Source organism: Branchiostoma lanceolatum, chromosome 19, assembly GCF_035083965.1.
Source record: "Branchiostoma lanceolatum isolate klBraLanc5 chromosome 19, klBraLanc5.hap2, whole genome shotgun sequence".
Lineage (NCBI taxonomy): Eukaryota > Metazoa > Chordata > Leptocardii > Amphioxiformes > Branchiostomatidae > Branchiostoma > Branchiostoma lanceolatum.
The window spans coordinates 9,110,332-9,126,150 of record NC_089740.1 but is presented as its reverse complement, the minus strand read 5'-3'; the positions used below and the strand labels follow the sequence as shown (position 1 = coordinate 9,126,150).

The 15,819-nt window shown below is 39.3% G+C and overlaps 2 protein-coding genes across 3 annotated transcripts; both read left to right on the top strand.

Moving 5' to 3' along the window:
• Positions 1 to 299: 299 nt before the first annotated feature.
• LOC136426031 (progestin and adipoQ receptor family member 4-like) lies at positions 300 to 5,677 on the top strand. Its single transcript, XM_066414963.1, has 4 exons — positions 300 to 420; positions 2,117 to 2,301; positions 2,854 to 3,072; positions 3,567 to 5,677. The coding sequence occupies exons 2-4, from the start codon at positions 2,145 to 2,147 to the stop codon at positions 3,995 to 3,997; spliced, it is 807 nt and encodes a 268-aa protein (XP_066271060.1). The 5' UTR covers positions 300 to 420; positions 2,117 to 2,144; the 3' UTR covers positions 3,998 to 5,677.
• An 836-nt stretch (positions 5,678 to 6,513) lies between these two features.
• Positions 6,514 to 14,489, top strand: LOC136425407 (centrosomal protein POC5-like). 2 transcript variants are annotated; one of them, XM_066414269.1, is made up of 12 exons: positions 6,514 to 6,646; positions 7,865 to 8,015; positions 8,330 to 8,427; positions 9,256 to 9,429; positions 9,921 to 10,117; positions 10,263 to 10,333; positions 10,714 to 10,912; positions 11,272 to 11,451; positions 11,834 to 11,984; positions 12,475 to 12,644; positions 12,966 to 13,142; positions 13,599 to 14,489. In XM_066414269.1, exons 2-12 carry the CDS (start codon positions 7,879 to 7,881, stop codon positions 13,764 to 13,766), a joined length of 1,722 nt encoding a protein of 573 aa, XP_066270366.1. In that variant the 5' UTR covers positions 6,514 to 6,646; positions 7,865 to 7,878; the 3' UTR covers positions 13,767 to 14,489. The 2 variants fall into 2 exon arrangements, with proteins under 2 accessions (XP_066270366.1, XP_066270367.1); XM_066414270.1 differs by having other exon boundaries at positions 6,537 to 6,646; positions 7,871 to 8,015.
• Positions 14,490 to 15,819: the final 1,330 nt, after the last annotated feature.

Genomic DNA, 15,819 nt, shown 5'->3' with positions numbered 1-15,819 from the left:
AGATACAGTATCTTCGAATTCTAGCTAGCAAAGACCGTGGGTTAAATAACATGTCCTAGCCTCTACCAAGCTCCAGAGGCGGCTGGAAAGAGTAGAAACTAGACAGATAACGTTACATACAAGAGGAGTTTATAGTCCGCTAAAGGAGTACAGTTTGCCGCGGACTAACTCCTCTTGCTTGTTATCTGTCTATTTGGCAAATTTCTACTTTTCCAAACCGCCTCTCGACCCTGGTAGAGGCCAAACATGTCCCTAGATACCAGACAATAGCAACCAATGACTTCCGGATTCCTGCCTTAAGACCACGCCCACTAAGTAATTTATCTAAAAGGTAAAATGGCGGACTCGCCGGCCGGCTTGTGAGTTGACAGTGATTCTCTCCCCAAATAAGGCGTCGTCAGGCCACCAACAAACCCCTAGGTACGTGTTCTTGTGGATCTTAGCTCTAGAATATAATCCTGATTAGTGTTAAGCTTTGTAAGATTTCATCTGTCTGTATTAAAGCTGTAGAATCGCGCCGATTCTAGGGGGAGGGTCCTTGACAGCTACAACGTACGTTACCTGTTTGGCCGGTTTGTCCTTTGATTGTCTTACCTGTGAAACACCTGTGTAGCTAAGGTAGGTCATAGTCCAGGTGAGTTACGAATGCACACAAAACTTCAAGAATTGGTCGATTTCCCTTCGTGATTTGCTGTATTTAAAAGTGAAAGTTTCCTAGCCCTAGTAGTGACAGTGACGTTCCCCCTATATGGAGAATGGTACAGTCCCATAGGCAAAGTAGCAAATGTCAATAGGGAGACATGTTATTGACATGATATAATCATCACTCAATACTGGTTATCACTTACCACCGTGTTAATGAAAAGCTAGTTGAACAGACCATATGGTAGTTGTTGGAAAGAGATTTAAGCAAAATGCTTCAATGTCTTTGCTTGGTAAAGTAATTATAATGTTTTGTTTGTAGACAATGTTTTGTTGCTAGGGCCATGATTTAAATTCAAATTTGACTCAAAATACCCTGGAAATTGTCTTGAGATGGAAGATTATGGTGAAGGTGTCATAGAATTGTTGAAATATAAGAAAGCTGAGAAACATCCTTGGAAAAATCCTTTAATTTTATATTTACACTCCTGCATTTTTAGGAATAGGGTGGGGTTGAGGGTCTGTATGGCTTTTGTTTGTGAGGCCTAACAAGCTATTCTAATTCACTGTTAATTGTAGCCACCCACTGTAGTTCAATGTTTCCAAGCCGTGTTTGTAAATTATTTATGATGTGTAATTGGTTGCTTAAATTCTATGTAGCACGTTATATTTGTTATTCATAATTCATTGTTAATTGTTCTTTGTGTCACAATGTGTAGGAATGTGTGTGTCAATGTAATGTTAAGTCATCCTAAATTTACTGTTAAGCATTGCCCCCATGCAGACCCTCTAACTATCTTGCCACCTGTCTGCAATGAATGATATTGGAATCGTAAAGTTATGTATGTTGAACTAGCTATATTGGCGTATGTGTTTTCAATGTAACTATTTACTTCCGAAAATAATTTCATCAGGTTGGTAGAATATAGGATATAGGAGATTCTTTTTACACAACCAGGTAATCTCACCTGCTGACGTTTCGGTGTCTGTCAGACACCTTCTTCAGAGCTTCTGACTGGAGTACTGCTTCTCGTCGCTATAAGTAGCCTATAACTAGCCTATAAGTAGCCTATAACTATTTACTTATTTAGACATTACTACTCCCCATGTTGTATGATATTGTATTAACGGCTGTGAAAAAAAAGGCTATGTGTTGTGAATATTTGTTTCATACTGTAGCCTGGTATCTAAAAGACTGGAGGAGACCAATGGATGGTATCCAAAACTATTTATTAACCTGTCGAGTCTCTTTCATACTCTCAACAAGAATGAGACTCAGCAGCTATAAATAGGTTTGGATATCAGGCTATCTTTTTTAACCCTCTCACTGCTGCTTAACTCTGTAACCAATAGAGAATGAGGTGCCAAACAGCTTCTTCGGTATGCTAAAGGTTAAAATTTCTAATTGTTCTTAGTTATTATCATTTATCAATTATTATTTCATTGTATCTTACATTGTTGCTTTTTTTTTCAGGAAAGGTTAAGAATTGAGATCAACTGGAATGATGTTTTCCCATCTATTGGACTGGGCCAGTATCCCTGCCCACCTGCAGTTCAACCGCTTTGTGCTAGGGGGCTACCGTCCCTTGCAGTCTGTAGGGGAGTGTGTACAGAGCCTCTTCTACCTTCACAATGAGCTGTTCAACATCTTATCACATGGTAGGAAAACGCTCGTATTCTACTGTACTGAACTCACAGATATACATGTATAAAAGTACATGTAGTTCCTGTATTACCTCATTACATGATATGTTTACCATCATATGATACCTAGAAACTTTCTATTTTCAGCTCAGAGACAGCAGTTGATTGTGGTGCACTGAAACTGAGTATTTACAGAGTGAAGGTACATGTTGTACAGTCACAGGGGTGTAGTTTCTGCAGTGCGAGCACAGACTGGAGAGCAGTTTCATAGATTGCTTTAAAAACACAAACTCAGACTTTAGACTTTTTCTGTAAAAAAATTTTATGAAATGTATGTGTAAACATAAAATGATGCACAATGGTTATAAAAGAACACATGTTCACCCACTAGGATCATTATTATGATACATGTATAATGTTGTCAATGCCCTTTGAATGAAGGACCACAATTGCAAGCTTCATCCACTCAAATTACCTTCCATTCACTAAAATCTTTCAAATGACACACCTTCACAGTCTATCATATTTGAGTTGAAACCCTCATTTTTCTGTTGTCATCTCTCATAGGTCTTCCCATGGTGTTCTTCGCCAAGTACGCGACAGACGACGAGACCTGGTCCCAGATATCCTTCAGCTGGCTGGCGTACCTGAACTACCTGGCCTGTCTGTCGCCTCACGTCGGCAGCGTGGCCTATCACCTGTTCATGAACCACCGCTCAGGTGCACAGGCGTACTACAGACTGCTCAAGCTGGACATGTGCGGCGTGTGGGCTGTACAGACTTTCGGTAAGGATACTATTTCATTGCTTTATATTGATTGAAGTTCTAATGGCAGGAAAGTTATTTGCAATTGTCAAATGGTAGAAAGTAACTGTTATGAAGGTATTATGATAAAACAGTTAATTGTGAAGAAAGATGGCATGAATTTTACATAAACTGTTGTGAAAGAAGGCTACATAAGAAACTTGAAGAAAGCCATATAATATTATATATTTCATGACTGTCATGTGCACAAGGGAAGAAACTGGGAAGAAACAAAATGCACATTCAAATTAATATGTTTATTTTGCTTTTGTTTTCCCTAAGAGTGTGTATCGATATTGCATATGTATGCCCAAAAGGATAAATTCAGTACATTGTATTTTGAATAGCTATAAGAGAAATGAAATTTCTATTGTACTTTTATGTCTCACACACATGCCTTCTTTCTGTTCCCAGAATTCCTTAAGCTTTTGACCACTGTTCCTGGAGAAGTTCTAACATCTTACACATTTTTCCAGGTGCCTTGACAACAATCTATGCAACGTTCTACTGCAACAAACTTCTCCAAGCCTTAATGCTGACCAGTTATGTCCTCGTCTCATCGTGGACGTTATACGAAGCCGTGAACGCTACGTCCGTCTCCAAACGAATGTGTTCGTTTGCCGTGCAAGTCGCCATTCGCCTCTTGACTCTAGTAGTCCGACTTTCACCACTTGGATATGGAAATCCCTACTCTACCAAACACACTTTCCTAATGGATGCTTTCGCTATCACGGGTGGAGTTATCAATCTATTACGGGTGCCTGAAAGATTTTGGCCGGGAAAATTTGACTTCTTTTTGAACAGTCACAATATAATGCATGTCATGGTTACTATAGGTGCGCTACACATGCATTGGGGTGCAGTGGGTGATATAATCTGGGCGTCACAGTATCAGTGCAATGTATAACTGTAGAATTTAGATATCCTTGAATAGTTTCATCAGGTTGGTAATCCAATAGTTAGAATCATTATGATCCCATTTCACAGCCAAAATTTGAACCAGGACCGATATTTTGACAGCTTGTCTGCTGTCTTTCTCAAGGCATGATGAAGTGTACTGTCTTGTAGAGTTGTGTAGGTTTTGCATTGGACTTCTAGGCTGGGTGCCTTCCTCCATAGTAAAAACATTGAGCCATCAGTTACTACAGAGGATGGCACCGAGGCAATTGTACTTCACTATGCTCTGAGGAAGACAGCATGCAAGCTGTATTTGTATCTGCTTAGTCTGTATAACTGCCCTTTGGCATAACACACCTGGCCCAGCTTTCATGCGGAGGCTGTCAAAATGTTGGTGCTGGTTCAAATTTTTGTTGTTGAATATGAACAATATCTAGCTAATGGATGTAAATATGTAATATAGAAATTCTATTGAATGATACATTCAAAATTAATCAGAATTCTATTGCCTTTCTACACGTACTGGTTTACTAGCTACACAACAAAAGTGATTTTTCTTTGCCAACTTTTCAGTAACCTTTCGGCTAAAGCTGCCCTCCTGAAGGCTTAACATCCAGCCTGCTAAGTTAGCTATTAGGCACAAAAGCTATACTGGTTAAGGGGTCAGTCAGCAGGGAGAAGGTTAATAATTTCATAGAGCAAAAATTTCCCGAAATGTCGGCACAGAAAATCCCTTTGGTTGTGTAGCTGATAACCTGACTGATATACCAACCCGATGCAATTGTTTGCAGACTATTGCCTTTTTCTTGTGGTAGATTACAGTAAGTGCAATGCTGATTTCTAATTAAACCTTACATTGTAAGGAAATCTACCAAGCTCAGCTTGAAAGTTATTATAGATGTAAATTTGTGATGTATTACTAAGTAGAAAAATTGAGGGAAAATTGTATTGTGGGTATGCGAGCAAAGCAATGGGCTAGATACTTTATATCTTATGAAATATTAGATTTCAAACTTAAAAAGATACAGATTAATGATTGATTCATTTGTATCAAGTATATATTGCTTAATTGTAAATGATTTATATGTAAATTTTTGTATGCAAAAGATTTGTATCAGTTTTGATAAAACGAAGATTCATAATTGGACCACATGCTTTTGTAACAAATATAGTGCTTATAACCATCTCTAATGTTATCTGTTTTGGTAGAGAAAAGACAATGATCTCAGAATATATTGATAGACCCTTTTGTTTAGTTTTCAAGGGTTTTGTTTGCCAATGGTTCAATTCTAATTCTTTGATTAGTGTATCAAGTTGTATTCATTTTTTTCCTTTGCAAATGTTTTACAATATTGTAATATTTCTTGTTGTTTGGTTTGGCTGTTATATTATGTACATCTGTGTTGTTTTTAGAAATGTGGTGAAAGATGCAACAATGTATGTTGTAGAATTAAGAAAAAGTATTGACAACTGATAATTTTTATATCTAAAACTTTTATTGAAAACTTAAAATGGCTTTTGTAGATACTTTGTGGCAAAAAAATGTGTAAAACCCAATCAAGGTTAAAAACTGCCGGGAGCAACCATGTGCAAATCAAAATATATAAAATGAAATATCGTGCTTAACTGTAATCATTTACTTCTGACTCATCAGAAATTGCAAAGGAATGAATTGATAAGGAAACATGGATATGGTTAAGATGTATCATTTTTTTAAAGTCAGTGACGTGTGTGTATGTGTGTTTGTGTGTGTGTGTGTGTGTCTGAGCGTGTATGTATACGAGCATGTGTTTTTATGTGTGTATGTATGTGTGAGCGTGTGTGTGTGTGTGTGTGTGTGTGAGTGATTACCTATCAGCACCAAGGACACATACGTTTTGGGTAGATTTCACCACACTCCTTTTTGCAGTTGAATTGATTTGAAACTATTATGAAGCAGAATTTGCTGTATACAATGGGCAATATTAAAATCTTATGTATCTATCTTAAGGTAAAATTTCTAATAATTCTGAGAAATGATTCATAGAAAGTTAGACAGCTGATCATGTTGAGCATCCTGGAGTAAAAAAAAAAGGTATATTAAAATAAAATCGTATTTTCCAATTAGTAAAAATAACCAAAATCTTCCAGGCTAGTTCTCCAAACAGAAACGTAAAGACCCGTAAAGATCCGTAAAGTGTCAGCCAACATCGTGCGAGCCAGTTTTTCACAGTCTCTGTTTTGAGATTATGGATCATACCATTTGTGCACGAGAAAGGTCTAAAGTTTATGACTAAATCTTCCTGGTTAAAAGTAGTTACATAATGAAAAATATACATGAGACACCTTTTATAAAATGACAAGAGATGCTGTTGAATGTACTTTCAACGATAAACTCGAATCGATAAAATGTGCTTAAGATAATAATTTCACGTGGCCACCCCCTTTCTTACCAATCGTAGATCCTCGGAGTTAACTCTCGACAAATCTCGCCCAAAATAAATATCGCGAGAACCCAGTCTGACCAATCAGATTAGCGGATCTGCTGAGCAGCCAATCAGGAGCCTCCTCGCACCAGAAGGTGATTTTGAAGTTGTGAGAACGCGGAAGCGTTTGTTTTGTACAAGTTGTTTGTGGTGTTTTCTTTCCTTTTAACACGGTTTTTGGAGAAAACTAGAAGGTAGGAGAAAAACTGTATTTTTACAGGCTTCGTGGTGAATCCTTGGGTTTTTAATGGGTTCGTAAAAGTAGAGAACTGCAATAGAAGAAGAGCTGTAGTTGTAGCTAAGGGGGAGGGGGGTCACTGCGTTAGTACTGTGGCAGGTGGGTAAAAATTTATGTTGTTGTTCGTAACAAATCGATCAATGCTAGCTTGTGGCATGACGCTCATGAGGAAATCTTTGGTTGAAACCAGCTTTTGTGTTCGTATAACACTATGAAATGGTAAGAATAAGAAAGTAACAATAGAAAATGGGACTGAGCGTTCATGCATGTCATGTTAATGTTTGATTATTCTGTTCGTATCTAGCCTCTGCTGCCTTTCCTCCATGGGCAACCTCTGTTCATATGCATGACAAGAATGTTGGGCTCCATATTTACCAGTTTGCACTTTAAAACATTATTAAATCAACTTTCCTTTACCACTTCTGTTTGAACGTCAAGTTGAATGATGATGCTGATCGTCAGTGAAAAGATCGCACATGCTTCAGTCTGTGAAATTTCATACTGAGCTGAAGAGTGGCCTAAACTGTATCTCTATAGCCGGGGTAACCGCCCTTCGGCACAACAAACCTGCTTCGCAGGCACGTGGCACAGCAGCAGTAGCTGGTTAAATTACCGCACGATCTGTCACTGGAACCGGAGTTCCTACCTGGCTGAATCAACTCTACCTAGATCTAGTCTACTCTACTCTACTTCATTTTCACTTTCATATGATTATCATCAACGTACCGGCTTAAAGTTCAAATTGTCTCAATCTCCAAAGTACTAACTTAAGTAAGTTCTCATCTCTCAAATAAATGTACTACTAGTAGTAACTTACTAGTACCAGGTACATTTTTTTTGCCCTCCAAGTCAAAATCCACCCAGTACGTTTTAATTTTGGATGGTCCGTTTATTTTTATTTTCAAATCGAGAAACCATTATTTTTTAATACATAACCTTTTTTCGGAGGGTAAAAATAAGTTTGTCTAACCTACGATGTGAACACATTTACTAGTAAGAACGGCAAAATTACGCACACGGGCTCACACACACACTTAAAACATGTTGGACGACAAACAGCCGACCCGCCCAACAGGAAGCTTCCTGCACTAGCATATTGTGTCATAGCCAATTGGAAATTAAATGTAGTGTCATGATTACCAACAGAGTGCTATATTATACTACCTGTGTTCAGCTACAGTTTCCACGATGTCCAGCTCATCAGATGACAGTAACTTCCCGTCAGTCCTGTCAGACTCCCCCGGCAGCTCGGTGTCTACAGGTATGCAGGAGGAGTATGAGGAGCTGCTCAGATATGCTGTCGTCACGCCTAAAATAGACCCAAGGTTTGACTCTTCTTTTTCTGTCGAACTCAAACTTCAAAGTTGTTCGAGACAAAAACTTATTATGCATAATAATATGATACAAATACTACTCAAACAGTCACACGCACACACAGTCACACACACAGTCATGTACACCTACTTAGTTTTGTGTACACTTAGTAACTGACTTTAATGATAAGGCATGTAGGCACAGATCTAAAAAACATGATTTCTTTGAAAGCTACTAGCTGGAAGTGGCTTTGTCTACTAGTGCTTCTTTTTTCTTGTGTACAAGCTAAAACACTCTTCTCTCCCTCATCCTTTGAACATTTCAGCCTTCTTCCCAGACCCATTGAGGAAATTAGTGGTATAGAAGATGAGAGGTCAGAGGTCAACACAGGCACCCAGGCTGGGTTGTATGATGAGTCATCAGGTAAGTCAATCTGGTTGAAATTTCATGATTTAGGGTATATGTATACATGTATTTAGTATACAATTGTATGTATGTTGCTCTCAAAGTTACGTCATGGATACTAGTAATGAAAATACTAGTACTAGTACTAGTAATATCAGGGCTCGAAATTCATTTTTGGAAATAGGTGCACCCAACCCTAAAAATTAGGTGCACAGAAAGAATTTTGGGTGCACCACATAGAATAAAGTTGAATGTCAGTAAAACATAATTACAATGTTTAACGCTCTTAAGAACTTCAATCTGTAATTCTATAGCTAACCTTAAAATTTCAAACAAGTGATACATCAAATAAAGTACAACAAAAGATTATATTACTTTTTCTGGTAGAATATTCTGTATACTTAGTGTACAATAGTACCCTTATCCTATAGCCTACAAAAATTTCTAGGTGCACTGGTGCACCCAGTGTCAAAAATTAGGTGCACAGCTCCAAGTTTGGGTGCACACAGGTGCACATGCACCCAGTATTTCGAGCCCTGAATATGATACATGTATTCCTTGTGTAGCACAAAGTAGAAATAACTACTAGTACTATTAGTAACTATTACTTTTTATTATTCCACAAACTCTCCATATGAGTAACTTATAACTATAATATAATTTTTTTTTTCTATAACATGCTGATGTGAACAATAGTCACTAGACAGAAAATCACTATAGCAATCCAGTCCAGTGACCAATCAGTGGCTCACAGCTGCCAAGTGTTTTTTGCACAGTTTACAAGCTGCCAGCTTAGTATTGGAATGTGAATATACAAGTTTATCAATTATCATCAACTTCATGTAGTGACTACAGAGAGTTCAGAAGAAGCCACAGCGAGAAGAGTGGAAGAAATGAAGGCCCTGCGGAGGGAGGACCTGACGGTACCCAAGCCCGGTGCTCCCCTGCCACAGCGCCCCACCAGTCTCCCAGCATTCCTTAGTTCCCCCGGCGCCACACCAGGACAGCCTCGCATGTCAGGTGAGGGGATCTCCAAGCAGATGTTGGGAGGGACAGTTATAATGTTTTCTAACTGCCATTTACAGTTTTGTCCCAAATATCTACTAGAAGATCTGTACATTTTTTCTAATATAATTTATTTGTAATAGCTAGACTAGTATTCGTATTTATAGACTTACGTGTGCAGAAATCTTTGGGAAGCACCGTTTGTTCTAAAAATAACAATTGTGATTCATTCAGCAGATTAAGTTACATTTAGAATCCTCATGTTAACCTGCATTGTGGGTTGCCTATCCTCCGTCCTTAAAGCTTCATTATGCTTTGGCAGTCATGTTTCCTTATTGTCACTGGTGCTCAGGCCACACCGACTTTATCCAATGGAGTACGCCTTGAAACACCCAAAAACACTGAAGAAAAAAAGTTTGATGATGCAGTTCAGTTAAGAGTTGATAGATGGTGCTTTTGAAGTACTAGTATAAAGCTCATGTTGTAAATTGTTTCCCGAACTGAAGCTATCACCCCAGGCCTGTCCATACGGTCCACTGAGGTGGCCCCACCGGAGACGCCCCAGAGCGGGGATTCCTCCACGGTCAGCGAGGGTTCCCCGTACAGCGAGCGGTCAGCGCCGTCCCCGTCTGTGGACCAGGATGTGGCCAGGATAGAGGCTCATCTGGACAACTGGGCACTGGACCTCAAGAGGGGCATTCTTGTAAGGGAGTCAGACAGTGATTGGTTTTATTCTCAGGCATTTTTTGTAGAAAACTCAACTTTTTGGTGTGAAGGTTTTGAAAACCTGTCAATATTCAAAACATTTGTTGATAATTTTTTTATGTCTTTTATCTTATTCACTCTAGGCTGAGTTCACACAGGCCAAGATTGCTCTGATTGAGAGACACAGACAAGAAATGAGGGCAGAGAAAGAAAGGTAACAATCAAGCTCTAAACTAAATAGAATGTATCACTTGATATGTTATGAACAGTGACTGATATGAAGCTGTCATGAAAAAAATGAGGGTAGTAGAAAACACGTTATAATTTTCTTTTTGCATGCTCTATTGTACATGTATATGACTGGTTTATTCAATGAATTCTCTTCACAGCCCCAAAGGGCTGAATTGCGAAATTGAGAATGAAGCCTGTAAAATCATGTTGATATATGGTGACAGCGCCATATATCAGGAGAAACAGTTACCACTTTGGAGATCAGTCAAATGCTTTTTAATATTACAAGTCTTTTAGATTAGTTCTAATTGTATTCATGTTTTCATTTCATAGTTTTATACTGACTTAAACCTCTTTTCTCAGACATGCTCGAGAAGTGAACCAGCTTCAAAACGAGATCGAGAGTCTGAAGGAGCTGATGCACACGTACGAACAGTCCATCGAGCGGAAGGACCAGGTCATCTCCAACCTGACCCAGGCGCTGCAGAGGCAGAAGGAGAAGTTCGACATGCTGCGGGCCATGGTGCAGTGGAAACTACGGCATGCAGACGAGAGGAGAGAGGTAAGGAGACTTTTTTTAAAAGAGGAGAGGGGAAACCCACACATATCCCCCAGGTCGGCCTCTCCAATTCCGCAATGCCCATATACAAGTTTTTTTCTAGAAAAATCCCTGTGAGGAGACTCTATCTCCAAGTTATGTCAGTGTTTTTTTGCAGGGTAACCATATATGCATTTTGTGATTGAGCATCATAGTCTTTGTGTCAGGTGCAAATTTTTACAGTTGAGCCCTCAACTTTTTGACTATCAAATAAATAGGGTGATTGTATTTCTGTTGTCTTATTGGTACAGTTCAGTTTTCTTTTAGTTTGTAAATCTTAGTCTTTGCGCAAGCATAATGTATTGTATTATCCTTTTCCCCAGGCCTTTGCAAGTAACCTTGCCCGTAAACACTACGAGCAGAAGATCTCGTCCCGTGTCTGGGCGGCGTGGCACGGCGTCATCGAGGCCAAGTGGAGACAACGGGTGGAGAGGGCGTGTCAGGCCAAGGCCCAGGAGGTCTGCATGCAGCTGACTAATGATTATGAAGCAAGAATATCATCCGTAAGTACTATTGGTATTTTATGCTGTTAAACGTTTATAATGAGTACCTCAACCTGTGACATAAAAAGTTGATCACACTTACTTAGTACTAGCAGTTCAGAAAAGGACCAACTGATTAAGTATCAGACAATCTGAATCGTTGCAAGTGAATCATTGTGAATGTTTGTAAATTATATTTATTTAGAAGTTAGTTTTTACGTTTTATGTTTATTGGATACCAGATTGCAGGTAAGAGGTAAAGGTATGTTGATTACCATATATGAACTAAAATTTTTAGTAAAATAAGTACAAAACAGTGAAAAAGTATGTTTGACCATTATTCAGTCATTCATTCATAACATGAAAAATAATTCACCCTGTTTTACCCTGTTCTCCATCCCAGTTGAATGAAGCCCTGGAGGCGGCTCGGACTGAGGTGACCCGTCTGCACGGCGAGCGTGACCAGTACGAGGAGACGATGAAGAAGGCGTTCATGCGCGGCGTGTGTGCGCTCAACCTGGAGGCCATGTCCATGTTCCACCAGGGGGAACAGGGTGGGTTGGGATAATTTTTACATATAGCATGCTAGGGCCAGGCTTTTGGTACCTTATTGAAGGAGCTTATTATTTTACAACTTGTTCTGTGGTTGCTTAATTTGTGGCTGATGTAACCCTGCTCCTACCAACCCTCCCACTGATCCTTAAAAGATAATTGTAAAATGTCATTTGCAGAGACTATGTGAGATTAGTTTGTTGTTATAGTTGTTAATGAGAATACATGTACTATAGTAACACAATTGAAAAGTTTATAACTGCACTGGATTCTTTTACCTGTCCCTTTATTGGGTAGCCCTTTAGACAAATAACCTCTGGCAGCTAATAATATTATCAGTCTGCACATCGCAGACATAATAAATTATGAAATGCAGAATCCTTTAGACGAATGCGTTTTTTCATGCCATTGAGAAAATGTTGTACTCTCAGTGCTCGAGTATTGTCTACTGTGATGTAATTTACATGTAGATCCCTTGACTTTGTAACCCAGGGGGAAGACCAGGAGAGACTCAGGATGAGGAGGGGGGTACAGTTGTGCCTCATGAGGAGGTGTACCAGTCAGGACCCCCCCAGCCTGCCCCTCCCCACGTGGTCACCAGCCAGCACCCCCCTCCCAAACCCTCCGTCAGCTTCAGCACTGCCAGACCTGCTGCCAAAACTGTAAGTGCATATTAATTGTTCCATGATCAACTAGTTACATATATTTTAATTGTATAATCACTGTATAATTATCATTCAGTATATTGCTCATAGTGGTCACCTTCAATCTGAAAAGATTGTGAATTTGTAAAATCCATGTGATTACCTGTTTTATCACCTGTAAGCCCTATTACATATCTTGTTGAATGTTTCATACCATTTGCTAGATTGCACTTTCCTGTCTTGTTTCTGTCATCAATCCAAACTTGATTACATTCTACTAATTGCCATTGTCGCTCAAAGTGACAAAGTGACCAGTCTGCTTCTCTGTTGTATTATTAGGTTCCAAGGTCGTCTGCAGCCCAGAAGTCAGGGTCAAGGACAATCACAGCCAAGGTCACAGCCAAGCAGGAGGGTGCACGGCTGGGGCAGGCTGGGAAGGGGCCGGCCAGCGTTGCCATGGGACTGGCCCCGCCCATGAGCTCTGTCATGGTGGAGAGACATCACCCTGTCACTCAGGTGGGTTGTCATGGTAACAGATGTGGTTGATATTGTGACAGAGTCATAATTATTCCTCTTAATCTCTCAAGCAACAGCAGTTGTTCTTTTTAGAATGTTCTCGTACCCACACACACACACAGCCCCAGACTACCTTGGGTGGTACGGAATTCACTGTGTTGTATTCTCTAAAAGAAGTATGTATTCATAGTATATCATTTACTAGATGTTTTCACAGTAAGCTTGCAGCTGAGGTTTGGCACATTTCTGAAATCAAATATCAGAAACCCATTCTGTACAAAACATTTAGAGGAAAGTTCTAAGAAGTTCTTTTTGCAAGAACAGTGGGTCAACAAACCAGATCCTTTGAGAAAGGAATGAGACCCAGCACAGCCACCTGCTTAATTGAAGCATAGTTGTCAAGAACAGCTGTGTAGATTCTATTTCATTTATAAAATGACTCTTTTCCATCGACAGCAAACTATTGGGCATGCCACAGCTGCCAGGTATCCCAGAATGCCATCCCAGTCCCAGCAGCCCTTGCAGCAATCACAGCCTGGAATCTTGCAGAGAAAGGTCGCAGGTCAAACTGGCAAAGTTCATCTGGGGACACCGAATGTCCACTCTGTCAAAGTTGTGCAGTGAAATGAAATTTAGAAAACTGTTGTAGATATGATTCTGTTTGCAAGACTATACATTAGGCGACACCATCGTCTCTAGTAACAATCATGTTTGTTTTGTAAATAAAACTTTGGTTAAACTTGTTCTTGCCTAAACTTCACAACACTGTCAGATAACAATTAAATTCACTCAATCATAAGAGTGCCTGGAAAGGTACACAGTGTGTGATAGATGACCAGTGACGATGCATTGAAATAACTTGTTTTGGAGAGGAGAAAGTCTATATCCTAGCACTGGCAGTCTGTTCTTACTGCAAATAGGTGCATAGGCACAGACAATCCACCAAGTACATGACTTAACAGTAGGGACTTCTTCCAAGGATTGCAGTAACTGTTCTATTTACTTAGTCTGTACATTATTTTTGTACATATTACTTTTTTGAATTGCTAGAACATTTAGTTAGGTCAATTTTCCCATTGCCTCTAATTGGCCTTGTTTTGATCTGAACTGTACATAAAATTCTGTCTTTCACAGTAACATGTGTGATAATGTTAAGTTACCTGTGAGTATATAATTGTGATGTTTTGAACTAAAAAAAGCAGTCTTGGTCATGCTAAACAATTTTGTGTGATCCTGCGTACTGAATATCTTGAATAAAAGTTGTCACGATCATTTTTCCAAACAATACTGTTAGATTCTTTAACTTTTCGTATTTGATTGAATAAAACATGCAGTCAACAATTTGAATCTTTCATGTCCTTAATGTACAAATGTATGAATTACATCAGATTGGTTTGAAAGAAATGTGAGAGATTCCTTTTGTAATGTCTCTCATAGTAAACAATGTCTATTCTAGCAGTGTTGGAATAGCACCATTCCCTGGACAAGGCAGCAGGATGGACCTAAGCATTACCACTCTGGAGGTAGTGTCCCAGAGGTTTTATCTGACAAGTACTCTACAGTACAAGCTTTGTTATCTTCGCCGAGAAGATTATGTTTTCGGCTACGCCAGCTGTAGGGTGGGTCTGTATGTATGTCAGTAGCATAACTTTAGAAACCTTTGATGAATCTTCTTGATTTTTGGTAGGTTTGTAGTGGTTGTGCAAAGAAAGGTCAAGTTCAAAAATCATTTACCTGGCTTTTTCAACAGTACTGCAGCAAACTTTGCATGTTTGTATGTAGGGAAAAAAAGTGATGGAAAAGTTGATGGATCTTAATGATTTTTTGTAGGTGTGTAGCGGCTGTGGGAACGGAGGTCAAGTTCGAAAATGGTTTACCTGTTGCTTTCCTACCATTGTGCAGCGAGCTGTGTATGTTTCTGTGCTTGTATGTTGCCAAGATAACTCGAGAAGCTGTCAATGGTTCTGTATGATATTCAGTGGATGAGTAGGGTTTTCAGGGGGTGATATCAAAGCATGTAAATATAAATCACTCTCCATAATAAGCCTTGATTATTTGGCGAAGATAATGTGTTCGTGGAACTCTAGTTAGTTTAGTAGGTGCGTGCAGGATTTCACAAATCCGGTAGAGGCGCTCATGACTATGGCATCAGTTAGTATGTGCTGTTATGTGTGGCATGGGAGTTGAACGTTAGCATGCTTGGTACTTGGCGATTCATATGATATCAGAACACAAGCTTCACTCCATTGTACAAAAGACCCACAGAAGCATTTTTGATATGAATATTATTGATAAACACCACAGGGAACAATACAGGGGAAATTAAGCCAACGTAGACCGATTTTTGATACCCCAAATGTAACCTCGAATTCGAACTGACAGTTTGTTCTTATCAGTTCTTTGTGTATTTAATTGATTAAGATGCATGGTCTATATCAGGAAACGCCTTTTAATGGTTCTTGCGGGAACTGTCGGCACACCTGATAACATCCCCTATCAATCAGATCCTCTGCAATCCCTATACTCTTTCATCAATGTAATGGTTTCCTGTGGTATTTGGAAGGTAATGAAGAGACATGTGCAACACACGCTCCACTTGTTTAACTCCAATCAAACTGTGGAATGGGGGAGTTGATTTCTTAACGCAAAAGGTGGTTCTACAAAGATGCCATGACAA